Source organism: Staurois parvus, unplaced genomic scaffold, assembly GCF_062004578.1.
Source record: "Staurois parvus isolate SC_StPar_1 unplaced genomic scaffold, SC_StPar_1.0 ptg000172l, whole genome shotgun sequence".
NCBI classification, from domain to species: Eukaryota; Metazoa; Chordata; class Amphibia; order Anura; family Ranidae; genus Staurois; species Staurois parvus.
The window spans coordinates 10,445,774-10,472,559 of record NW_028317968.1 but is presented as its reverse complement, the minus strand read 5'-3'; the positions used below and the strand labels follow the sequence as shown (position 1 = coordinate 10,472,559).

At 39.0% G+C, this 26,786-nt stretch overlaps 1 protein-coding gene across 4 annotated transcripts in view; it reads left to right on the top strand.

Moving 5' to 3' along the window:
• The window catches only part of VMP1 (vacuole membrane protein 1), a 225,947-nt gene that overhangs the window by 170,393 nt on the left and 28,768 nt on the right, over window positions 1-26,786 (top strand). For all 4 annotated transcript variants that reach the window (XM_089676659.1, XM_089676658.1, XM_089676657.1 and 1 more), the window contains 2 exons: window positions 906-1,022; window positions 10,274-10,335. In XM_089676659.1, coding sequence (XP_089532785.1) covers window positions 906-1,022; window positions 10,274-10,335 — 179 coding nt within the window. The remainder of the gene's footprint in view (window positions 1-905; window positions 1,023-10,273; window positions 10,336-26,786) is intronic.

The window sequence follows — 26,786 nt, the reverse complement described above, 5'->3', positions numbered from 1 at the left end:
ACTTACACCAGTTTAATTTTGATGCATTCCTATGCAGAGTCGGGACTGTTGTCAGAACCATTGGAGCCCCATGCTTACATTGCCTTCCTTCCTCTTTGAATAACTGTTGTCATGTTTTTTTATAAGCAAGATACACCTTTTCTTATACCATCCATAAAAGTGCAAAACTTTTCCTGCCCTATTTCCCTTTTATGATTGTGCAGTAGTTTTACACTGCTGCATAGTAATTTAAAGATACAGCAATATAATGACTGCATGTATACAGCATTTTAAAGAAATGTATTTTACAATCGGTATGACAAAAAAATTTGAAACAGGTGCAGTGTGAACTGGCTTGTAAAATATGTCCACACTTGTCCTTGGCCAAGTTGTTTGGTGATACTCAATATGAGTATCTTTGACCAGCTTTAAGGAGAGCCTTCCAGGTTTGGGCTGTCTGGCACTCTTGCATACACATAGATGAAGACAGGATACCATTAATACAAATTGCTACATGTAAAACTTATTAAAATCATTACTGATAGTTGTATCCATAGTTTTCAGAAGGCACAGCCATAAAATAGTGCAGGAAAATTTCATAATATAATATAGTGCCCTCCACAAAAACCTTCCCACCTCTATCCATTGTCCATGACAGTAAAACAGAAAGTGGAGTAACATTCTTTCCTAAACTCATTTTTAGCAATATAAATGCTACTTCTTATGCTGCATATGAGTTTTGTCATATTTCTTGATTTATTCTTACAAAAAAGAATCTCCAGCATTCCGCTGTGTTTTAGAGAAAGTTTGAATGGGGTATAATATACACAAAATACTTACAAAACTAAAAAAACTGCATTAACCTGGGTAATTGTGTAGTTGAATTGTTGATGTTTTAACATTGTTCTTTAATTTTTTCCCTCTAGATTCCCAATCCCCTATTTGATCTGGCAGGAATAACATGTGGGCATTTCCTTGTTCCCTTCTGGACTTTTTTTGGAGCAACTCTGATAGGCAAAGCAATAATAAAAATGCACATTCAGGCAAGTTCATACTTATTATATCTATGTAAATTAATCAGATGTTCAAATGTGCCTGTTTAATTATTGACAGGCTGTTATATGTGTTGCATGTACCGACATGCATGCAGGCTGATCAATACATTACAGATCTTGCTTGCAACATTGCAATGTTGAAACAAACATGTGTTCAGTTTGTTTTGTCTCTTTACTCTTTACTTTAGTGATAAAAAATAGAACATTCTAAATTGTTTCACAGTTAATAAAGAATACTTTGAATACTTGTTCTTAAAATAGTTTTACCACTTACAGTTCTCAGGAAATTAGTGGTTAACCTTAGTATTTACCTATAGTTTTACCATATTCAAACCGCTTTTAACTGTGAATATGTGGTGTCGTATAAAAGGGATAGGCATATTGTATATTCTAAAACTCCACATAGACTCAAGGGGGTAATCAAACTTTGAAGCCACAATGGAACCACTACTGGATATCTGTGCTGGTTAGTGCCTCCACAAATATTCACCTAAGGGTTACTATTTGTGCTAAGCCTGTGAAGCAGGGCAGAGGGTGTACACTTCTCCAGTACTTGCCTATCATAGTAAAGACTTTTGTATTTAGACAAGATATTCTAACCTGCCTAATCTCTATTGATGAGTTTTGACTGTCAGCAGTTTGGAGGTAACTGAGACCTAAAGATGACCATGCACATTGTGATCTACATGTGACATATTGCACTCTGTGATTTTCCAGCTTGCAGGACAAAATACTAAGTGCCAGCATACTGGGTGTGAATATTAATGGGACAAATAAACTCTACAGTTACACCCAATAATGGTAGCCGCCACCACATGTTCTAACAGAAACCTGCACCTTTCAGAGCATCTGCTGTAGCATTTCTGACCTGAGACGGGAATGTAACAGTTTAAAACAATGTAAATTTCTTCAAAAGTTCTTCATTAAAAGAGAAGTATGGGAATAGTTTTTTTTTTCCCAAATTATACTTACCTATGGGGATAACCCCCTTTGGCTCTAAGGGTGAGAACGCAGTGATCACATGACCGCTGATCGCTGAGTTCTCAGAGCCGCTCTAAGCAGACATCGATGACTCACTGGAGCGCTGGGCTGTGTGTGTGTGTGTTTGGGGGTTGGGGGGGGAAACAGGTCGCTCAGGCTCTCAGCAACTCACTGAGAAGCTGAGCCCAATGCCGCTTCAGACTCTGGGGTGGATCCTGACTTTAGAGTCAAGATCTTTACTCTGCCTGGACTGGCTGAGTGATGTCAGCATGACAGCTGTCAACTGAAAACAGGTCACGAGAGTGCAGAACGTACTACACTCTTTTGATCCAAAGGAGAAGTACAGGCAAAAGAGCTTTGGCTGTACTTCTTCTTTAAGTTCCTTAATTTCAGGTTAGGGCATTTAGAGATTCAGCTTAAAAAAGAAGTATGAGGTAAATGTTTCTGCAAAATATGAATCCTTGTAACTTACTGTTACCTAAAACTATTTCTAGCCTTTCTAACTCTACACCATTTCTAACTGCCTAACTGTACACCCTTTCTTGTAAACAAAGCAAATATCTGAGGGAGGGGCTAAAGTCTATTCTGGAGTAAAATCCCGACAAAATGTCGGGATCCCTCCCCATTTCTTCTCTTATGTGTGATGTATGTTGGCTCCAGGCAGTCTGCATGCTCCCGAAAGTTCAAAGTTGCTGCAGCTGCTCTCCTCCTCCCCTCCAGAATGCTTCATCTTCGCTTTTCTTCTCTGAGTGATTGAGCAGTGGGACAAACAAGCAGTAGTAGCAATTCAGTGATTGGATGGTAAAAGAAGTCCCTGAAAATGCTGTGCACCAGTAGTATATTTTTCTCAGCTCAGAGCTGAAGGAGGAAGGGAAAAAGGTGGTGGATTGCTGGAGCTGTGACCGCCCCCTCTGAACAATTAAACCTGGAGCAACTGTTACTCGGTCCTGAGTCTTTACAGCCACAGCAAAGACTGAAGGACGGAGGAGAGTAAAAATAAAAAAAGCTTTCTTAGTTGAACAGTACAGGACAGAGACCGAATATTCATACATGCATGTACCTTTAGGTGATTGGAAATTGGCATGGCTTTAGAGGACTTGCCCCCTGGGTGCCTCCCGTAAAACCCTACCCCACTCCATGAGTCCTCAGTTTTGTTCTAGTGTCTGAAGGTGATAGACCTATACTCCATAACAGAGAAACTCTCCCCTTTTTTTGTTAATATTTTTTTTTTCCCATTCTTAAATCATACCCTCACTATTTTCTAATGCTAGTATAGAAACAGTGTATCTGGGCAGGCCGCCCTAACCTTGGTCAAACTTTGGGAGCAGTACCCTCATCCTGTGCTGTGAAGACAGCATGTAATGTTGCTTCGGGCATTGGATACTGCAAAGGTGCTCATCTTGGTACTTGGTTCAGCATGTTGAGTTAGCTGCAGGGTGCTATACTGGACCGGGGCCATGCTCCATCACTTTGGAAGCCAGTCCCCAAAGACACCTTCAGAGGTTTGCCCAAAGTGATAAGCAAAGCCTGGACATATCTACCAGTCCAGCAAAGAGTCACGCTTTATCTCTGACCATTACAGTAAAAAATGGGGCTATGTTTGGAATGGATTTGCCTCAGAGTGTAAAATTTTCAAACGTAATGCTAAAATTCAACCACTCAAACCTCAGTTTCAGATGGATGAAGTGTTACAGTTGTGTCCAAAATTATTCAACCCCCACTGAAATTGAGTGTTTTGGCCAGTTTGACATTGCTTTTGATCATTCAGTCATCTTGCTTACATTTACATTAAAGAGGCACTTGTAGGTCAGACAAATATAACATAACAGTTATAATGAAATAACCACAAATGTCTTTTCTGTGCTCACAGCATTATCAGTTTTATTCAACCCCCAAGTGACATTCAATCTTAGTACTTAGTACAGCATCCTTTTACAGTTATAACAGCTTTTAAACGTGAAGCATAGCTTGACACAAGTGTCTTGCAGCGATCTACGGGTATCTTCGCCCATTCTTCATGGGCAAAGGCCTCCAGTTCAGTCACATTCTTAGGCTTGCGCACTGCAACTGCTTTCTTTAAGTCCCACCAGAGGTTCTCAATCGGATTTAAGTCTGGTGACTGCGATGGCCACTCCAAAATGTTCCAGCCTTTCCTCTGCAACCATGCTCTAGTGGACTTGGAGGTATGCTTGGGATCATTGTCCTGTTGAAAGGTCCAACGTCTCCCAAGCCTCAGGTGTGTGACGGACTGCATCACGTTTCCATCCAATATCTCCTGGTACTGAAGAGAATTCATGGTACCTTGCACACGCTGAAGCTTCCCTGTACCTGCAGAAGCAAAACAGCCCCAAAGCATGATTGACCCTCCACCATGCTTCACAGTAGGCAAGGTGTTCTTTTCATCATAGGCCTTGTTCTTCCTCCTCCAAACATAGCGTTGATCCATGGGCCCAAACAGTTCTAATTTTGTTTCATCAGTCCACAGAACACTATCCCACAACTTTTGTGGTTTGTCCACATGGCTTTTGGCATACTGCAGTCGACTCTTCTTATTCTTTGGAGACAGCAAGGGGGTACGCCTGGGAGTTCTGGCACGGAGGCCTTCATTACGCAGTGTGCGTCTTATTGTCTGGGCTGAAACTTCTGTACCCACATCTGACAAATCTTTTCTCAGTTCCTCAGCAGTCACACGGGGACTTCTCTCCACTCTACGCTTCAGGTAGCGCACAGCAGTCGAAGTCAGCATCTTCTTTCTGCCACGACCAGGTAGCGTTTCAACAGTGCCCTTTGCCTTGAATTTGCGAATGATGCTTCCTAAGGTGTCTCTTGGTATGTTTAACATCTTTGCAATCTTCTTATAGCCATTGCCCTTCCTGTGAAGAGAAATCACCTCTTCTCTTGTCTTCCTGGACCATTCTCTTGCCTTCACCATGTTTGTAACCACACCAGTAAATGTCTAGAAGGAGCTGAGTATCACAGTCATTTTAAAGCTGCCTAATTGGTGCTTATTATGCTTGATTGCTGCTCGGTGACATCCACAGGTGTTTTCAATACCTGATGGAAAGCACCTGTATGAACCTCTGTTCTTCAGAGTGGTAGTCTTTAAGGGGTTGAATAATTGTGGCAATGAAGAAACCACATAAGAACCATTTACTACTGTATTACATAAACAATTGATGTCATTTTAGTTGCATTTGGGTAGTTACAACGTCCTTGTAGGATTTGATTCTGAATACAATTCCAAATGTACACTATAGTCCCTAAACCCCTTTACAGCATTGGGGGTTGAATAATTTTGGACACAACTGTACATCACACCATCGGTAGCATTTTTTAATGCTATATCTGCCTAGAGCCCTAATGTATTCAGGCACTTCCTTCCACCCTTTCCCACAAGGATTCGTTATAGTATGGTCTATGCCAGGGTTACTGCAGACTCCTTACACTTACCCTATACTCCGCTCTCTATTCCGTATGTATCCCACAGGAGAATACCCTCACTTGTAGCTATGGCTGAGACCAGGCAAAAAGAATCCAATGCAAAATCACAGGCATACATTTGATTTGCTGAAGGCCCACACAACACTTAACCTCGGAGTGACGATCCCTTTCACTAAAGCAAGAACCAGCTCCAGCACTGGTCTCGCTATCTGATTCTTGCCCAATATCAAGCATGCAATTAGTGGCTTATTTGACTAAGGCAGATTTCTCAGAATTTCACAATCTTTCTACTGCCTTAATACAACCATCTTCATCCAGGGCTCAAAAACTCCACACCTCTTCTTCTAATCGCACTTCTCAAATAGAATCGGATTTTGGTATGTCAATCTTAGAGGACGTAGACACAGGAAGAAATGAAGAGGATATTGAGATATTGCGGAAGATTTTTTTCCTCCAGATTGTCACTATATTGAAGAGGGAGTTTCACACAACATGCTTGCTAACATTGAAAAGCTCACTTCCTCTGTCCACAAATGCCTTCACATTGTGCAAGCTGATTGTCCTCTGTCTCGACACACTTCTTTGTGTACAATGAAACCTACAAAACCCTGCAAAACATTCCCTATTTATGAACAGATAAAATATGCAGTCTATGACAAATGGGTCATTCCTGAAAGAATATGCGCTTGTCGCAAAATCTTTACTGAACTCTATCCTATGGAAAAAGAGTTCACAAAGAAGTGGGCTATTCCTGTAGTTGATCCTGCCATCTCTGTCCTAAACAAACATCTCACTGTACCTACTGAAAATGTTCCTTTTAAAGATTCTGTTGATGGAAAGTTGGAGACGCTCCTAAAAATTCTTGCTGTAGTTTCAGTATGTCAGCCTGCAGATAACTGGAGTAGGACAATGAACAACCAATCTGACCCTATATTTCAGGATTGTGGTTTTACACAGCAATCGGTTTCCTTCTGCTCTACTTTTCTGTGTAGATGCTCTAGAAAAGGTCATGAAACAAATGTGCAAAATGGCTCTTATCTCCATCCACATGCGCAGAATCTTATGGATAAAAGCATGGACAGCTGAACTGTCCTTTGGCCTAAGCTCTGCTCCCAGAGCGATCACAAAAGTCTTAGCACCTTAGCTACTCACGGCATCCAAACCACATGCTATCTAGATGACCATTTTCTGAAGGACTCGTCTGCCATACAACAGCATCAGAAAATGTCCACAAGACAATCAGATGCTCCATGCCTTCAGCTGGGTGATACATTTCAACACATTTGTTCTCCAGCCTTTCTTTTGCATGGAATACTTGGGTTTGGTCCTTGACACATCCCAAGGAAAACTATTTCTACCAAAAAAGAAAGTTCTTTTCTCCAAGTGCATATGCTTGAGTTTCAAGATCCAAGAGACATCCCACATAGAGATTCTCCATACTTCTCTATACTTGATAGATGCCAAGTATGATATGATTTCTATGCATATTTTGCTTAGGAGACAATCTATTTGAATGGTTTTCTCCTACTTGTAATGTTGGTGTCTACCTGAGTGTCAAGTTTTCATAAAACGGTGTAGTTGCTTTTTACAAATACAACTCCCATCAAAGCAGAAATTATGGAAATTTTATGAAACTTAACTCTGTGCAGTTCAGCTGTATGTCAGTATATGTCGCTAACCCAAGTCTGACAGATGTGTATTGTCCAGACTATTTACAACAGGGCATTAATGATTTGCCATTCCTAACTCTGCTAAGCCCTGTTTATGATTCTACTGGAAGTTTCACAACCCCTTTGCCTAGTATCTAACTAATTTTCTTTGCTTTCCATCTAACTTTAGGCCCTAAACTGTCAGTTGTGCTGCAAAATGGATTGCTTTCTTTTGCTAATCGTATTAAAATGGCACTCAAGGAAAAAAATTTTTTTTTTTCCGTTTGTTTAGTCCAGTTAAAATGTTTGTTCTGACAGTGGTATCTGACATAATAAAGCTAAGATTTTTAGCATCCCAGGTAGCCCTCCAAATTTAGTATACCAAGAATTTGAGGTAACTAAGCTGGACTCAACAAATGCCAAAAATATATTTTTTTTTTCCTGGAGTTCCAATTTAAATCCCATGAATGAGTAGCACAGATATGAGATGTAAATCTGACCATTTTTGTTGCCAGCTTGCCAATTTTGGAGAAATAATGGCGGCACCGAGTTCAGTTTGAATTCACCATTCTCCCCACCCTGTTTGGGGTAAATCAGACCTTACTATCAATGCACCATCTAACAGTGAAAAATTCTGCCTGATTGGATATAAATTGAATATATTGTTTAGGTAGACCATGGTGTTATATAAAATCAAATAATATGGGGAAGTGGTGTTATATACAGTATTGTACCATTGGAGAGAATTATCCCTTGTAAATACAACTGGTGAAGAAAAAAGGTGATGGGACTTTTGATATACGTCCAAGGGCTAGTAATACAGAAATAGTTTAAAATAACATATCTTTATTGTATACACTTAAAAGAACCACACAAATATAAACTAGATGTGTAAACAGACACCAATACTACTGCTTGTTTTGTAGCAGTAGAACGTAGGTTGTAGAGTCCTCAGAGATCACTAATATAGGTCGTCACGTTTCGCAGGAAAGCCCACTTCATCAGGACCTTTGGTCTCAATATGACACAGGGGTCATCACTAAAACAGTATAAAAATGTATATATTAGAAACCTTTGCAATGGTTGTTACATTGTTATTGTATTGCTAAAAAATACCCTATCTATAATATTAAAAGATCCTGAACCCATTCTCTCTTGAATAATGTGAACTATTCATCTGAGTGAAATAATGTTAAACAGGTTTTACATTTAGTCTAAAATGTTGAATTGTTGAAAAGAGATGTGTACTCAGCTGTGTATTTCCCTGTCCAGTATGGGGGAGTAGTTCACTGGTTGCTTGTAAGAAAATATCAGCTTTAAAGTATTTTTAAAAAAAATAGTATGTATAACTTGCTCCAGCTGTTCTTATGGATAGCTCATAAGAAATAATGAGCAGAATATAAAGTGAAATAAAACTGCAATAAATAAGTTTTCCTCATTTTGAGCCCGCTACATTCACATTGAGGCGCACCACAGATTTCTAGGCCAAATTATGAGCCCCAGCCATAAGTACTATGTGAAGCTAATACTGGCCAATGACTACTGCGCTTGTCAGCTCTTTTAATTGCAGATTTCTGGTTTAACATAAATTTTTTGCTGAAAAAATAAACAAAGTAGCAAATCTAAAATATACTGATATTACTGTATGTATAGGATATAGGTAAGTATGTAGCAGTCACTGGTGCTGTTACTGAATTCATAAATATCAAAGATATGTTGACACTAGGATGTCACAGCTCAATGACATGTCCACTTCAATTTTCAGATTTACCATCATCTCATGAGAGGATCTTTTGTTAGCTGTTACAGCACATTTGACATTTTGTTCAAACCATACTCATTGCTTCTCCAAGTCTGACACCAGTTAGTGAAGGATTTATACAAATAATTGCACTGCATTATTCTATGTAAAATGTACTACATTTGACAAAGTATCCAAATAATTTTCAAAATCCATGTGATTGCTATAGTAAATTTTGTATACATGAGATGCCTGAGCTCCACAACATAACTAGCACATAATGTATTATCACCCAGGGCAAGGTGTGAATGTACATAAGAATTACGATTGAAAATCAGATGAAAACTTTGCAAAAGCCTTAAAAAAACTTACAAAAGGCCACATAAATAAATGCAAGAAACAAGTTGCACAGAAATATAAAAATGTATGCTGTATAAAAAGTATGTAAATTCCCTTCACAATTTCCTGGTGATGTACATGTCTACAGCTGTGCCTTTTTAGGCGTTATTTTTTTAGTGCTTCTCCTGTTCAATGAATTTCAGGTACTATTTCAAGCATATTCAAATGAACTAAAATGTCAGATGCCATTTTCAGACATTGTTACCTAAAATATCCACTTTGCCAGAAAGAGAAATGTTGCACATTGTTAAAATGATTGTGTATATTTTTGTTAAAATTTTGTATTTAAAATTTCCCTATATACATTGCAGCCACGCAACACTTGATATTTACAGTGCTGCATAACATTTTTGGTAAAAGTGAATGCCTGGCACTTATATGTGGATTGGAAGTTTTGTTGTGGAATATTAGCAGGTTTTTTTGGTTAACTTTTAAATGTTTAGAACACTTTTATGTGTCTCCTTAAAAATTTCAGCTATACAATAACACATTTTTAAGGAGTCATCACAATCCATTATGGGTTTTTTCATCCAGAGTTTTTTTTTATACCTTATTCAAGTGATTTAATTGATTTGCTTTCATGTTATTATCTTCATTGCATAGTCATCTGATATCACAAAACCATGATAGTCTCTTTACCATACATGCCTACTACATTTGTCACTTGATTAATTCAAACTTTACTTGCCATCAGCAAGTGTTTCTGGTCTTGTAGGGCTTTCCCTAAGCTCACTTGATAGAAGCACATATTGCACACTGAAACTGTCCAGCAGGTTTGATAATCTGTGCATGCGTAGTGACCATCACTCAACTTTGTATAAAGAACAGGGAAATAGGTATTTCTATACAGTTGTGCCTGTAATATTTGCCAGGCCAGTTGGACAGAAGATCGTGATAGGTCATGGTAGTACAGGAACTGATTCAAGGTAGGACAGATAGGTTTCTTGGCCGTTTTTCATAGTGACTTATCTTTCTGTCTGTGACCATCAATTTTACCCTCAATTGACTGCATTTTTTTTGGTTTACAGAAGCTCTTTGTTATCATAACTTTCAGCAAGCACATAGTGGAGCAGATTGTGTCGCTAATTGGGTAAGTTACTGAGTAACAATTGACTCCTACTTATCTGGGAACAATGCTCTTTAGCTAAGAAAAGTGTTATGTTCATTCTTTGTGAAGATGTGATTTTATCAGTCATGTTTGAGTATTACAAAAAAACTTTTTTTTGTTATGCTGTCCAAAGACTTAACTTTTACTCAGTATGTAGTCATCTTGAATATATTTTGCTACGCTGGGGAAAAAAGACACAGCTACTGTATCTTTTAACATGTCATTACATGATATATGAATTTGAGTCACTTTTTCATTATTGCCTTACCTGAGACACATCCCATAAGCAAAACAGGAAGACAGCTAGAACTATCTGATACAAACATTTTAAGCATTGGTCATCCTTCTGTTCTTTTGAGGCTTGTCCATGAATCATTCTGCAGTCATCCTTTTCATTATTCAGGTGGTGCTTCTTTTTTTTCCTTCAGTAAGCAGAACAGTTGTAGACTACTGAGTCTATAGTGTTAAATGGAAAATGGATAAACTGTTTTCCATCGCTTATATCGCCCTTGTTTCAAGTTGATATAGCTTGATTCGCAAATAGATCAAATATGTAACTTGAATACACGCAGCTCCAGATAATAATTCCAAAAAACTACTTGATTGTTCAAGTCTTTCCAAGGTGCTAGCTCGGTCCGCCAACTGCTCTTCAAGAAACAGTCATGCATGGAATAGCTGCACTCTTTTTGGACTTTTTTGTGCATTCACATTTACAAACCTCACATGGTGAGGTACAGCAGGACAAAAGAAGATTGACTTGTTTTGTGCAAAACAGTACTGTACAGTTTACAAATAAGCAATATTTAGAGCGGAACACGTCAATCTTCTCTTGTCCTGCTGTACCCCACCATGTGATGTTTTTAAGAGTGCAGCTATTCCATGCATGTATCCTAAAGTATTTGAACAATATAGTGCTCAAATCACTAGTAGTGCTGTGAAAAACACATAAACCAATAAACAAAAAAATATATATATGTGAAAAAATATTTCTAAAATAAAATCCACTGTGCTCAAAGTGAAACAAATTTTTTAAAGAACAAATTTATCAAATCTTTTCTTTTCAAATTAAATAAAATTCATAAAAGTATATATATATATCCCCAAGTGTGATTCCAAAAAACTATAGTCCTCCTTTTTTTCTTCCAATTATTTCTTCCAAAAATTATCTCTCTTATTTTCACTCTTCGTGTAATGTCCGAATATTCATGAACCTCAAAAACCAAAAAAACTCAACATAGTGTATTATCCTTATACAAAAAGGAAATTACAAGATGATATTAGGGATCTGCTTGCGCTCCTATGTACAATACAATTAATAGACGTGTGAAGCTGCTGACATCTGATCCAATACCCCAAGATCAAACAAGATACAGAAGAAGATAAAAATGATGTAGCGCTAAAACACCCAGTTATAGCATCAGTACCTCAGGACATATAGCATAATGTTGAAATCCTATATAAACATAATACATATATGTGCGTGATGATATTAACAAGGTAAAAGATGAAAAACAGATGTGCAACCCCTACACACAGTGCACATATATAGATGTAAAGTCCAGTGATCCTATATCAATATTCTCACTCAAACAGAGTCCATGGACTGTATGTGGACCCGCACACCACCACGTGCAATCCGAAAACAGCCGAAGTGGCCTCTCACCTCCTCCCTGCGACCCTGCAGGGCCACAGAGCTTTAACAGATCCCCACTGGGTGAAGGTATGCTTCCTCTTGAGTGGATGGTTACTTTAGTATATCTCCAGTATACAGCTTCCACCTCTCCTATAGTATCCTCCGAGGTAAGCTGAGCAGGATGGACCCCAGCTCAAGCAACCATAGGATAAAGGAAGCAAAAGACATCCTCCATAGTGTAAAACCGTTTAATGAATGCCAGAAAATAAATGTATAGTACACTCACATTTGCCAGATGAAATACAAGCTGTTTCCCATACCATGGGTGTAAGCGTGTGGCTGAGGGTGTACCAAGATGGCGCCGCGCCGGAAGTGCGTCACCACGTATTGCCGTCGACGCGTTGCGTCACGTGACCCCGTGACTTCCTCAGGACTGACGTGATTGGTCTATAGCACGCACTTAAATAGGCCAGCCTTTCCTCCAATCGTGACCCACTGGGAGTGGTCACGGCGGCCATGTTCTTGTAGCCCGTCGATCTTCTACTTACACATAGCCTGAATAGGTGTATATGGAGATATATATACACCACAGGCTTCAGTTCTAGCACAAAAAATCGTGCCAGAACCGATGTGGGATGTAATGGTAAGTAATTATGATGTACTAAATCCACCAGCAAATCTAAAAGTATAAGAACCACATAAGTGAAAAATGTGATAAATCTATATACAAAAAACCTCCTGAGATAAACTTTATTAGGGAGGTAAATAAAATGCAAAAGCAAATCTAAAAAAATATTAATGAAATATATATATATATAAAAATATATATATATAAAAATAAAACAGGTAGATCACAGAAAACCGCCGCTCCCTATTTGAGGAGATAAATATTGCCAAAAATCATTAAAAAACATAAAAAATATATAAAAAATGAAATAAAGATACCACCTCTAGACATACGCTGTTCACCCTTCATATGGCTACATATAGATGTAAATAAATGAATAAAAATGCAGATAGCCAGAAACACATATGTAACTCAAGATACAACACAAGAGAAAAATAAAGTTAATAATTGCTGATAAAGCAATTTAAATCAAAATCAATGTTAAGCCCTTTGGAAATTAGTGCCATTCATTGTGAATTACATCACACACTAAAACTGTGCATGTGAAAGAAGAGAGAGAGAAAAAAAAAACTCTATATGTGAACACTGCAATAAGCAATCATGATCCACTCAAGTGGTTAATAATATTATTTCAACCCACTGCACCAAACCAAACAACACTCCAACTCGTGTAGTAGTGAATAATTACCCCAATACTGTTTCAATAAAGCTTGTCAAACAACATAAGAGATGGCATCAAACTCCTGGGTCCAGATCAATCCTGAGATTCCTCCTCCACTCTCCCCAATACTGTTTCAATAGGGCTTGTCAAACAACATAAGGGATGGCATCAGACTCCTGGGTCCAGATCAATCTTGGGATTCCTCCTCCACTCTCCTCATAAGTAAATTGGCAATTAGAGAAGGCACCATAGAGTATAGAAATTTATTTGGCAACTTACATTTAAAATCGTAGATATCAGCTTCCCAAAGACACAAATCACATCACATAAGGGAACTACCGCATGTTCCCACTTCCTGGCCAAGATCCCTTCAGAAAAAGTCCAGGAAGTGACGAAACGCATCAGAGACACGTGACGTCTGATGCACTGACGTTTTCCGGAAGTGTAGCCGCGGCCATTTTGGAAGTGGGAACATGCGGTATTGCCTCCCATATTTCAGATAGCCAAATGTGCTTTAGAACTGCATCCAGACCAGTTTTGCTTCTCCTCAACAAAAACATCTCCTTCACGGTCTGTGGTTATGACTGTTTAAAGCAGAACTAAAACTTACCCCCTCTCTAATTGTCCGGGTCCCTTGCTGGTGCCTGATCTTCTCCCTGGGTGCCAGTCTTCGAGCAACTCCATTGGCCAGCAGGAGGATAAAATAAATCCTGCACAGAAATCAGTCATCCTGGCACCCAGGAACCATACTGATGACATAAGCTGAGTTGTGCATGCACAGCTCAGTTTCCATGCCACAGAAGACTGCTCGCAGTCTGTTGTAAAATTAATTCAGTTCTGCTTTAAAAGGACATTATTCCCCAAGCTTTAGATATAAATCACATAGTGTGTGCTTAGCATGTATCATTTTATCCTTTTTTATTTGTGAAACTCGTCATGGTGTCCCTTCAATAGTCAGTCCACCCACAACTGACATTTCAGTTGTTAATACTTGCTGGAAAGTCATACCACCTGGTAATTTCTTAAATCTCTCTGGAATCTCTGGATCTGCACATATGCTGTGGCCATTAAGAAGGGATCACACAAACCTTGCTGTCTTTTTAATTAATTTATATTATGGAGTATGCAACAGGAGTTGCTTTCACCCACAAAGGGGATGGGAACCCTTTCAGCTAGGTAGAAATAGAATTTATGGCAGGGAGAGCTCGCCATTACGGTATCCAAGGCATATAAGAAGCCACTCCAACTTGAAACATGAAAGGATTTCTAATAGCAACTAAAAATGATTCTTACTATTATTATTCCAGTGTAAGTTAAAGCGGAGTTCCACTCATCTGTCAAAAAATAAAAGTCAGCAGCTACAAAAACTGTAGCTGCTGACTTTTAAAAAACAGCCACATACCTGTCCCTTGGTCCCGTGGTGTGTTCCCCGCAGCCCGTTTCACCGTGCACATGCACGAGTAGCGCTGTGCTTCATGACTGGTCCTATAGTCTTCTGGGACCTGTCACATGTCCCAAAAGACTACAGGAAGGGGGGGAGGGAGGACACCTTCCGTTTCCGATCGCCTAGGCGATCAGACCAGAAATGGGAGCGGGTACCTGACCCCCCTCCCCCCCAAAGGTGCCAGTCTTTAATGGGGAGCGGGGAAGCAGTCCTTAAAGTGGAACTTCCCCTTTTGGGTGAAGCTCCGCTTTAATCATCCTGTTGGCATTGACAATCCCAATTTTTCACATGCTGCCATATTTATAAATGGCCTCCCAGATTAATAGATATTTTGTAGATGCTGCACCTTTTCTAAAGGATTTTGTTTTGTGATTTATAAATTATAAAACTGTAAAAGTGATGGAAAGGAAGTGAAGCCTGTAATCTGATGCAATGTATAGCAAGACAGCTCTGCAATGTGTAAACTAGATGATCAGATATCAGTAAAGGGCAATTTCCTAATAAGGCCTGGGAAAGTGTGAGTGACAAGTCACAGAAACAAACAGTAACAGAAACCCCTGAAATGTCACTGAGCAACCTGTGTTCAAACCATATAGTTGTCCTTTGTCAGGCTCATTAGTGAGAGTTTTAGATAAGGCAGTCATTTTGCTTCTTAGCTGAAGAGGTGATTTACAGATGCCATTTTCTTTACATTTTAACTGTGATTAATCTTTAAATGCGTGATAGTCAGAACACCGATCAGCTATCAAAACCTTTCACAGTATATGCCAAGAATGTATTTATATTCCTCTGCATTTCCTGGCCACTCCCTTTATCACATTGCTGAACTGGGTGACACTCACGCACAGTCACTGTGTTGCACAATTGCATGAATGAGATAGTTTTCCACCCACGCTAAGTTAATCTTTGCTCTGAATGATAGGCTATATCCACAGGACACGTCTCATAGTGTTCTTTGTGACGCTGCTATACTTCAAAGAAATGCAATATCTCTTTGTCTTTTGACTTTGAATATCTGGATTCCTTCCAAAGGTGATGCCTAGTCCCATCTTTTCTATGTAATGTTATCAGAACTATGGTATGGTAACAGCTTAGTCTACCTATGGGGTCACTGGGACACAAATTATATTTGTCTGTATCATGGTTTGCTTCAGTCTTTGCTGTATTTATTTAGTTGATCCTGCTTCTGTTTATGACTTTGTGACGATAAGCAGTAAAGTTACCCCTTTTATTTTCCTTTTTCAAAATAAGCCTTCACTTTGAAAGGCTTGTTTGATGGGTAAGACAGGCAATATATGATTTATTTTCTTTCATTCAACCAGCTAGTTGAGCAAAAGAAAATGAATTGATTCCTCCATCCACACATTCAAGATGGATGGGAGATCCCCTGCTAGTGGAGCTATTGTATTTTGACAGCAGGGAGGTTTCCCCACCTTCAGATTCTACTCATTAGCACCACTGGCTATAGCCAGAAGCAGTGATCGAGTGAAAATTTTCAGACATGCTGGCTGTACAGAAGTAGATTAGAAATCAACTTCTGTACAACCAGCTTGCTCATAGATGGATTGAAATTCAACCGGTCCTTGCTGAACCAGCCAAATTTCGATCCATCTATGGCTGGCTTAAATGAGAATAATATGGACAGCCAAGGGTCATTGATGCAGTGTGGAGCGAAGGCTGGCCCGTGTAGTCCAATTCAATAGAAGAGCTACTGTAGCTCAAATTGCTGAAAAGTTAATGTTGGTTTCTATAGAAAGGTGCCAGAACACACACTGCATCGAAGTTTGTTGCATATGGGGCTGCATAGATGCAGACTGGTCAGGGTGCCCGTGCTGACCAGTGTTTAAAGGCAAAAGCACCTACTTTGAGCACATGAGCATCAGAACTAATCCACATCATGTGGCAGGCCGGGTGCGTGGGGAAGAAGCCAAGCCAGCAGAGGCAGTGTTATGCTTTTGGGTGATGTTTTTCTGGGAAACCTTGAATCCTATCATTCACATGGATGTTACTTTGGAGTCCATGCCTTATGAGTCAGGACTGTTTTGGCAGCAAAAGGGGGGACCTACTGAACATTAGGTGGGTGATCATAATTTTTTGACATGGAACAATATGTCCAATTAATAAACATAAATGCAGTCATGTTAGCACTACAACTGAAGTAAATAGAACTTTCCAACTGGAAACTATTAAAACACTATAGTTTTAATCAGATAGTAAATAAATATTGAAGTCTATCCACAGAACAGGATACAGAACTCTATTGAGTGTGTCACTCATTATCAGTTTGCAAGTGTACAACCCAAACACACACGTTCCTGCGTTAAAAATGGCTGTGTGTATAAGTGCGTGCTGCAGCGACCAATCACACGCCTGATGAAGGGGCCCTGCGAGACTCCGAAACGTTGCCCTGCTGTAACAATGTGATCGTTCGTTAACATTTTTAGACCCATATTGGTGATCCTCAGTGTGCTGGCGACATTCTTCCTTAGTCATTATCAGCTGTTCAATTTTTGACTGTGAAGATTCTCATCGTTCTTTTAGTTCAAACCCATTCATTCAGACAATTCTCTGCAATTATTTGTATTAGAGTTCACAGTATCTTATTACATTTCAAATGAGTTGAAAATGTTTTAAATACAACTGTTTTATATAATTATATAGCATGCTATTGCCTCTTTAAAGACATTCACAACTATTTATGCAGAACTTCATTCAGCCTGTAAAGAACCCTTTTACGCACCCAGATGACCCTCCTATTATTTGCTGCATCCGAGTAAAATTTCAGAGATATGCTGGAGAGTAGCAGACTGTATCAGTGCTTGTCTTACAATGAAATTCAGGGCTAAATAACTGTTTGTTCTGTGTTAAAAGAATGAATAATTGAACTATAATTACTGGCCTCATACCAGAGTAAAGCCAGAATTGTGGTACATCTATGTCCACTGATTTAGTGGTTCATCATTATTATTAGTCTTAAAATGACAGCAAGTTAGTACATGTTTCCCTGGGCATCTTCATGGCAGCACACAATGGGTTAATGCTCTGCTCCTTAACATCAGAGACAATAAATCTACAAATTTCATGAAGTTGGTGTCCGTGCTTGATTTTTCTGTAATTGCACAGGTGGCATTGATGCAGGAAGGGGGCAGAGAATCAACTGGTAGCAGTTTTAGAATATGGCATCTATGGTGGTTGGATTTTTCCCTCCTAGCCATATGCTATTTGTCCCTCAGTTAGCCAGCTCTGCTCCAAGTTCAAGTAAGATCTCTCTTCTCTCTCTCCCTAGTCCCAATAACTTACCCTATCTACTTTTCATTCATTATTATGAAGGACAGTGCTTCTGCAAAGACACTGCTTTCTTCCAAAAGTAGGACAGGGTAGGCAAAAAAAAAGATAGGGAGAATCAAGTATTGTTATAAAACAGTGTTCTGACTTTTACAGTCCCCTCATAAAGATACCACTATGGATCAAGTTTTCACACAAAGGCCTCCTATTCCAGATCGCCACCAAACCCATAGAAGTTGTTCTTGTTCCTATCACCATAGTCCTCGATCTGACTTCAGACACAGATATCCTCACAAAAAATCTTGTTAGGGTAGTGACTGTCAGACATTACCTGCATGCTAGTATACCAGTCTTGCCTGAGTGAAGCGGCACAAGATCAGATGGCATCTACCTCAGATGTAGTTTCAGTTTAATACAGTCAGACCTAGATTGCATCTGAGAACAGAGAGAACCACCACTATAGCTATATCAAGTATCTCTCATTAACTGGTAGGGAAGGGGGTCGATTTAAGCGACTACACTGAAAAATCAGGGGATCCTTGTGTTGTGGGTTTTGCCTTCAGCCTAGTGGATATGTTTGTGGTAATCCAATGGGAAGATCCTGTTAAGAAACCATCAAAAGTTTGTAGATACCTTCCCACTTGAAAAAGTAATGTGGTTCCTTCCCTTTTATGGAAGAAATAAAAATAATTGCATTAATTCTTCCCCCCCCCCCCCTTTTTTTTTTTCCTCTTTTCTTTTCCTTTCGTCTTCTCCTCCCTTGTTTTCCCACTTTTGTCTCTTCCTCTTCACATCCTTTTCCATTTCTATTTTTCTTGTTTCTTCTGACAAGCTTGTTGACCACAAATGAAAATGATAGAGCTGTCTTCCCTTCGCACCCGACACATCTTTTGTTATGAAAGTTGTTGTATTATCTTTATTATTAAATATCCACTCTTGCACACATTAATGACTGTGTAAGCTTCTCAATAAGTTTGATTGTGACTACGTGCTCATATAGGGATTTAAGTTCGGGCAAATATTTTCCTGTTGAAAACGAGATGCCCCTTTACATGACTTGTAGTCATGCCTATGTAATCTAGGACACACTCTTTTGCGAACCCTAGAAATTGAAGCAGCATATATGGACTATTACATAGCTCTTTAACCCTTACCTAATCGAATACCACTCACTATCTCTAACCGTAAAGCTGTATTCACTGGCCTACAGTTAATATTGTTGTAGAGATATTATTAGAGGAGTGGTCTTGACATATTACTGTGTAGTATTTCTAATCGACCTTTTAAAGAAAAAAGATGGGTCTACTGATACCTTTTGTGGATCATACATTCCCAGTGCCTGCCCTACCAGAGCACTTGGAATCAAGTGTTTTGTTTTGTTTTTTTTTTGTTTTTTTTTTGTGTGTGTTTCTTATCTAAAATAAAGTAAACTTGAAACCTTTCACCTAATCAGACTGGACTATAATTGCGCTATCAGGGTGCCTTACGAAGGAATGGTAATTACTGTTATGTCTCACTTTAGATTGTTATGATCTTCTTTTGATTGTAACATTATGTTACTTTCAATACATTGTTATTTATGTACTTGTTAAGGTTTCTGTACTATCTTTAATAAAAACTATTATGGGGGGAAAAAAACCCAGAAGTGTGAAAGAAAATAAAAAACATGCATTCCTAATAGGCTTGCCAGGCTATACCCTATATAGGATAATGAGGCTTACAGTATTAAAAATCCCCCTCTCGTGGTTTTCCTTGGTAGTGAGGCTAGCCTGTCATGTCACCCTCCCTACAGAGGACGCCGTCTCTTTCAAGGGCCTGCCAAACAAAGCAGATCTTGACCTCAGGAAGGCCTATCTAGCTGTAGGGGCATGTCATCCTAATATAGCTGTAATGTCTTTTGCTAGAGCTATCTCTTCCTGGGTTAGCAGTACTGAGGTGGCACTAAGGGCAGAGGTCGGTAGTAGCCACATCACTGCTGCCCTTCAGGAGCATAGGTTAGCAGGTGCATTCAAGGAAGAAGCAGCCATCAGTGGTGTGAGATGTTCCTTCAGAGCAATGCTAGCTTCAGGCACCCCAAAAAGGTCATTATAATTAAGTCCATGGTGAGCTGATTCTTCTTCAAAATCTAATTGGTGCAAGATACCCTGTGATGGCTCCAACCTGTTTGGTGGAAATATGGATGTGGTGATCTCAGAAGTTACAGGCGGCTGCTCAGGCTTACAGCTACAAGACAGGAAAACTTGCCATAAGAAACAACCAGCCATTATAATTTTTATTTTAGCATTGTATCTTCTAATGGGGCAGTGTTTGTGTTGTACTTTGTCCCATGTTTATAAGTGCTTTCTAACCCTAGTTATGAGTACCAACGTCCCCTCTTCTCTGTTTGGCCTATACAACAACAGCTTTGAAGAAGATGGGTGATTCATAGCTGCAGCTTGTCGTTGCTGTGAGCACTTTCTTGAAACAAGCAATGGCAAATGAAATGCAGAGGCTGCCATTTCCCTCCTCTCTCTGTATTCCTCTTGCTGTTGCTTGTCTTGGGAAAGTGTTCACAACCGAGACAAGCTGTAGTATGCAAGCTTCATTTTTTTCTGGACAGAGTGGTTTTAAGGTCGCTGCTTCATTTCCAACTAAAGTTAGTTCAGCATTCCAAATTAACCAGGACATTGTCCTCCCTACCTTTTCGATGAAGCAAGTTTACTTCATACCTTTCGGGAGCACCTTGCAGTGACTGCAAAGATCAGAAACTGTTTTGTTTTTTTTTCCCTTACCCCTCTCAGAAGCAAGAAAGGCCAACCACACTCAACAAGAACTATAGCCACTTTTGATCTTGAAAGTTTTTTTTTTTATTAATTTTACTAGCAAAGTCCTTCCACACTCAGCAAGGAGGATGGCAGCATCTTGAGCAACTGCCTACAAGATCTGAGACCATCTGCAAGATGGCTACATGATCTTCAAGAAGCACCTTCACGATGAAGTAGTACTTAGAACAGTGGAATTCAGACGCAATATAATTTCCTCCTTTTGTGTGATCATTATGTCTTATGGTTTGCTGCCATGATACCCCAGGAAATTGTAAAATTGTATACTTCCCTTCCATAATTTTTCTTTCTTGGTGGATCTTCATGGCAGCACACAGGTCCCCACCCATACCATGGCTCACTGATCTTTACATGACTATACGTGGAAGGTTGGTGGAAGAAAATTATAGATTCCTTATCCTATGAAGTTAAAGGGTATTAACCCATTGTGTGCTACCATGAAGATGTTATCAGAAAAAGAAAATTATGGAAGGTGAATGTACAATTTTCCATTTTAATTTGTGCCACCTCAAAAGCACTTGATGTATACATTTTGGTTTAAAACCGGTTTCCCCATGTTCTCAGTATTGGCCCCCAAGGGTTGATGGGACTATCCAAGGGGTTGAGAAAATGGCTGGGGGTAAAAAGGTCTGTAAATGTCAGTAGATGGTGTCGATAAATGTTGGAGCGTTGATTGGGGTCAATTAATTTTTTTTTATTTCTCTATAAACCTATTCCCTAAGCTTGATGTTAAGGTGGCTAACAGCGAGACAGTGTTACCCCGAGTTTGATATTCAGCTGCCAGCAAAAGTGCCCTTGAGTTCTCTCTAGCAGATGTGTGTTGTTACTGGCCTCATTTGTCAGTGTTGTTTGCATTGTCTGTCTGTGATCTTCCACCCTTCTCTCCCCATGAAGGATATTTATGTACGTGTTTGCTTCCCAGAATGAGCATAGTCCCCACTTAAAACCACTGATGAAGTGAAAGTGAGTACCCCAACATCAGACTTTGTAGGATAGCCAGTAAGTACAATCACCTCAAGCTCTGTTGGAGAGCAAGTGAGTACATCCAGCACAAACTCTGTTGGAAAGCCAGTGAGTACACCCACTACGAACTTTGTTGGAGAGCCAGTGAGTACACCCACCTCAAACTTTGTTTGGAGAGACAGTATTCAATTATTTTCACATAATGCATGTTTAAGGGTTGAAGAACAGTCTGAAACATCATTAAGGGTCGTAGAGTTAAAGAGCTTGGGGATTTATGGTCTAAGGAAAGCTGGAAAAAAAATTCTCATATACTTTCTGTAGCCTTTTCCTTTTAAAAGCAGATGCTTCTCAACAAGTAATGCTTTTTACCCTCTAGCTGCTCACTTTTGTTTGACTGACATTAGGTACTTATTGTGACATGCCAATAACGAGTAGAAATGCATGTAACTTGTCAAAGTGGTATTACTGGTTAAAGTAATCCCATGCTTCTGTAACTACATTTCATGCCTGCCATAAAGATTCAGATCGCTTGTAGAATCCCTCAATATTCAGTAATCTGTGTTATACGTAGTAGTTTTCTGCACGCTATGTACTTGTACATATACAGTTGTTTTTCCTCTATTTGTAATGTGATTGTGTTGTGCTTTGTCCTCAAGGGTTACACTATTTGGAAAATTTTTAATTCTTGCTATTGTACATTTTTAACCACTTCCTGGCAGTGGCCGCATTAGGCTACAGCACAGGGGATGTTAATAGCTTATTTGTGCTGCTACAATCATTGGCAATCAATTGCTAGGCGTAGCAGTTGACCACTAAATAGATGGTTCCCTATGGAGTAAGTTACATAGGTAGCATGTGGTAGTGAGCAGGCAATGCTTTAAATGCGTGCAATTTATATATATTAGTAAAATAGATCATAAAGTGTATGTGAACCATTTCTTTGGTAAACCAGGTATTATACTAGAATATAACAAACTATTTTCAATTCCAAAAAAGTTGAAACGCTGTGTAAAATCTACATAAAAACAGAATGCAATGATTTGAAAATTTTATAAATCTTTATTTTATTCACAAGAAAATAGAAAACCTATCAAATGTTTAAACTGAGAAAATGTACAATTATAAGAAAAAAATAAGGTAATTTTGAATTTGATGGCACCAACACGTTTTAAAAATGTTAGGACAGGGCAAAAAAAAGCTGGTAAAGTAAGTGGTACCAACAAGGAAGAGCTGGAAGAACATTTTGCAACTAATTGGGTTAATTGGCAACAGGTCAGTATCATGATTAGATATAAAAAGAACATCTTAGAGAGTTAGCCTATCTCAGAAATAAAGATGGGCGGAGGTTCACTAACTTGTTATAAGATGCATCTAAAAATTGTCGAACAATTTCAGAATAATGTTCCTAAAATTTCAAAGACTTTAAATATATCATCATCTACAGTGCATAATATCATCAAAAGATTCTAAGAAGGTGGACAAATCTCTCTGCACAAGGGCCAAGGCCCTAATGCAGTATTGGATGCCTGTGATGTTCGGACCCTCAGACGGCTCTGCATTAAAAACGAGCATAATTCTGTGGTGCACATCACTGCATGGGATGAGAAATACTTCCAAAAATCTCTGTCTGTGAACACAGTGCAGTGTGCCATCCAAAAATGCAAGGTAAAACTCTATGTTGCAAAGAAGAAGCCATTTATGAACATGATCCAGAAATGCCGCAGTCTTGTATGGGCCAAAGCTCATTTAAAATGGTCTGTTGCAAAGTGGAAAACTGTTCTGTAGTCAGACAAATCAAAATTTGACATTCTTTTTTGGCAGGCATGAGTGTTGTGTCCTCTAGATTCACAGAGAGGGACCTTCTGGCTTTCTACCAGTGCTCAGTTCAAAAGCCTGCATCTCTGATGGTATGGGGGCGCATCACATCTGGAAAGGCACCATCAATGGTGAAAGATTTATAAAGGTTTTACAGAAGCATGTGCTCCAAAGCAGACAATGTCTTTTTCAGGGAAGGCCTTGCATATTTCAGCAGGACAGTGCTAAACTGCCAACTGAATCTGTAACAACAGCATGGTTTCGTAGTAGAAGAGTCCGGGTGCTTAACTGGCCTGCCTGCAGTCCAGACCTTTCACCAATTGATAATACAGGTTTATGAACACCTTGGTTAATGTAATTTTCGATTTACGAATGAAAATCCATTGAAAATAATGCCTCGGTTTACGAATTTGTTTTGCAATACGAAGTGTATGTTGGTGCCGATTTCTAAATGCAATTGCCAGCTTTTTTTTTTTCTTCACTATAGCTCACAGAATTAGCTGTCACTTTCCCCGGAGCTAAAGGATACTTTGTTATTTTTATCTCGGGAAACAAACTAAAAGGAAGCATTGTTTCTTTTAACTTACTTTTTTCTGACCTCCAGAGCAGATTAATTGGTTTTCAATGCATTCCTATGGGAAACCGCGTTTAGGTTTACGAATTTTTCGCAATACGAAACGTCCCGGAGAACACATTCAATTCGTAAACCGAGGTACACCTGTATTTGGCCCATCTTGAAGTGAAAAATATGACAAAGAAGACCCAGGACTGTTGAGCAGTTCGAATCCTATATCAGGCAAGAATGGGACGGCATTCCTCTCCTAAAATTCTAGCAGCTGGTCTCCTCAGTTCACAGATGTTTACAGAGTGTTGTGAAAAGAAGAGGGGATGGTACACCGGGGTAAACATGGCCATGTCCCAACTTTTAAGCATTTCATATGTTTTCTATTTTCTTTTGTGAATAAAATAGGGGTTTATGAAATTTGCAAATCATTGCATTGTGCTTTTATGTAGATTTTACACAGTGTCCCACCTTTTTTGGGAACTTGGGTTGTAAATTCTTTTTGCCACTATTCAGAGCTGTATCACAGGTTCCAAGGAGTGGAGTGAAAATCATCATGTTCTGCAAACATCGCATGTTTCAGCTGCTGTCACTCATGGCTCATGTAAATGGCTGGGGGAGAGGGGGTGTGTCAGCAAGTGTGTGACCGCAGGAGTACAGGCACGCTGTGCGTCAACAGAGCATCCTGTAGCCCCCCAGTGGAAGACCGTGACACAAGTGGATTCCCTTCTTATGACAATGGGCAGTTTCTGCCAACAACGCACATTCCAGCTGTATGTACTTGAAGACAGTCACAGAATAGGCATACAATATACAGTATTAATATTGGTCCCAAGTATTGCTGCTGTTCATATTTTATTGCTCTGCTTCTCTCTCCTTTCTTTATATACTTTGTGACTTACATGGGCATGACTTTTCCCATTATGTCCCGATGATGTAAGCATAGACTAGACATACTAGGACAGCTTACAGCTATGATTACTGAAAAGTAAGTGAAACCCTATTAATTGGCAACAGAATGCTGCACAAAAAAATAGTAAAACAAACACGGTAAAACAACTGGAACTATTATATAGTGAATAAACTGTTGATGGTAACTTACAGTACTGTGTTTATTTCAAATTGAGCAAGAACTGCTACTTTTTTCCTGCTGTTTTAAAAAAATTTTCATTTATTATCAAATAAATAAATGTCAAAAAATGAACTTTTTTTTTTTTTTTTTCCTTTAAGCCTTTGCTTCATTGGAAGCACACGTGCCATTTCATTGTGAAATCCCAGTAGCTTATAATGTAATTTACGAGCCTCCATGCTGTTCTCACAACTGAAGTACGTCAGCTGCATCCTCTATTACTGAAAATACGTAGTATTTGTTCTGGGCAGGTTGCTTTGTCATTATTCCTCTAAGCAGTTTAGAATTGCTCTGTCAAGTAAATTTCAGTGAATTGTTTAAATCACTGTAATAAAGGACAGTGCTTAAATGAAAAGATGTCCACTTAATCCCAGCATGGAACAGGCAGTGAGTTAGATCAAATGTAATTGCTTTTTTTTGTTTGCATCCTATTTATTCCCAAAAATGTTTTAATTTGTGCTGCTTCGAGCACCAAAATGTTAATAAAGGAGCTGTGTAACTTTGCGGCTAAAAGAAATAATGTCAATAGAGTGGTTTGTTTCATTGAGATAAGTTGCTACTTGCAGTTTCCAGTAGGAGTGGAGCACTAAGATTCCCCTGAAAAAAAACAATATGCCAATATAGTTTAGGTGTTGGTACTACAGAGACTGAACCTGTCACAATCAAAAATGAAAGAAAAAACATTTTACCTTAAATTTAATCTTGTGTACAGGTCCATGAAAACTTTTTTTTTTTTTGCGCACATGAAAAATGATCTTATCACTCACCAGATCACCTCTCCTTTATCCTTCCACTCTAAAAGAAACCTGTGCTAAGATAATAGGCAGGCTACTATTGCTGAGCATATTTAAACATTTTAAATATTTAAAAATATTAATTGCTAGACTGTTGATGCAAAGTCATCACTACCATCAGTACTTTGTATGTCACTGACCCAGCACAGCATTGCTAATTGGGACTTCTGATTTTTTTTTTTTCATTTCACTAGCTAAATGCTTGTTGTGGGTCATTGAATCAAACTATTGAAGCCAGTCATCCAAGCTTTTGGCAGTTTTAGAAGTCAGCAAAGGCAGCCTCTGTTTTTATTTCCATAAAGGTTTCCTTTACAGCGGTATAAAACCCAAAAGGCAAATATTTATTATATGGTAGCTTACCAATTCTCAATGTGATGACTGCATTAGTTTTCTTTTTTAGGATTTCTTTCCTTTATTTTCACCTGGTGATCCTGCCAGTAGGTCTGTTATTTTTCAACAGAACAAACTATCCTGCAAATGTAGCAGTTGCAGGGAGGAGACAACCCATTTACCATTGTCAGGGGTGCTTACATTGATCAACTTTTATTCATTTATGTAAAACCTTTATCCCAAAAGAAAAAAAAATGTTTGCTGTAACTGCTGTGTGAGCTGGAGTTTGGATATTGGAATTTTTTTGTATATCTAATACTGCTAGTACATATCATACTCCCCTGCCCCTAGACTGACAATGCTGCTG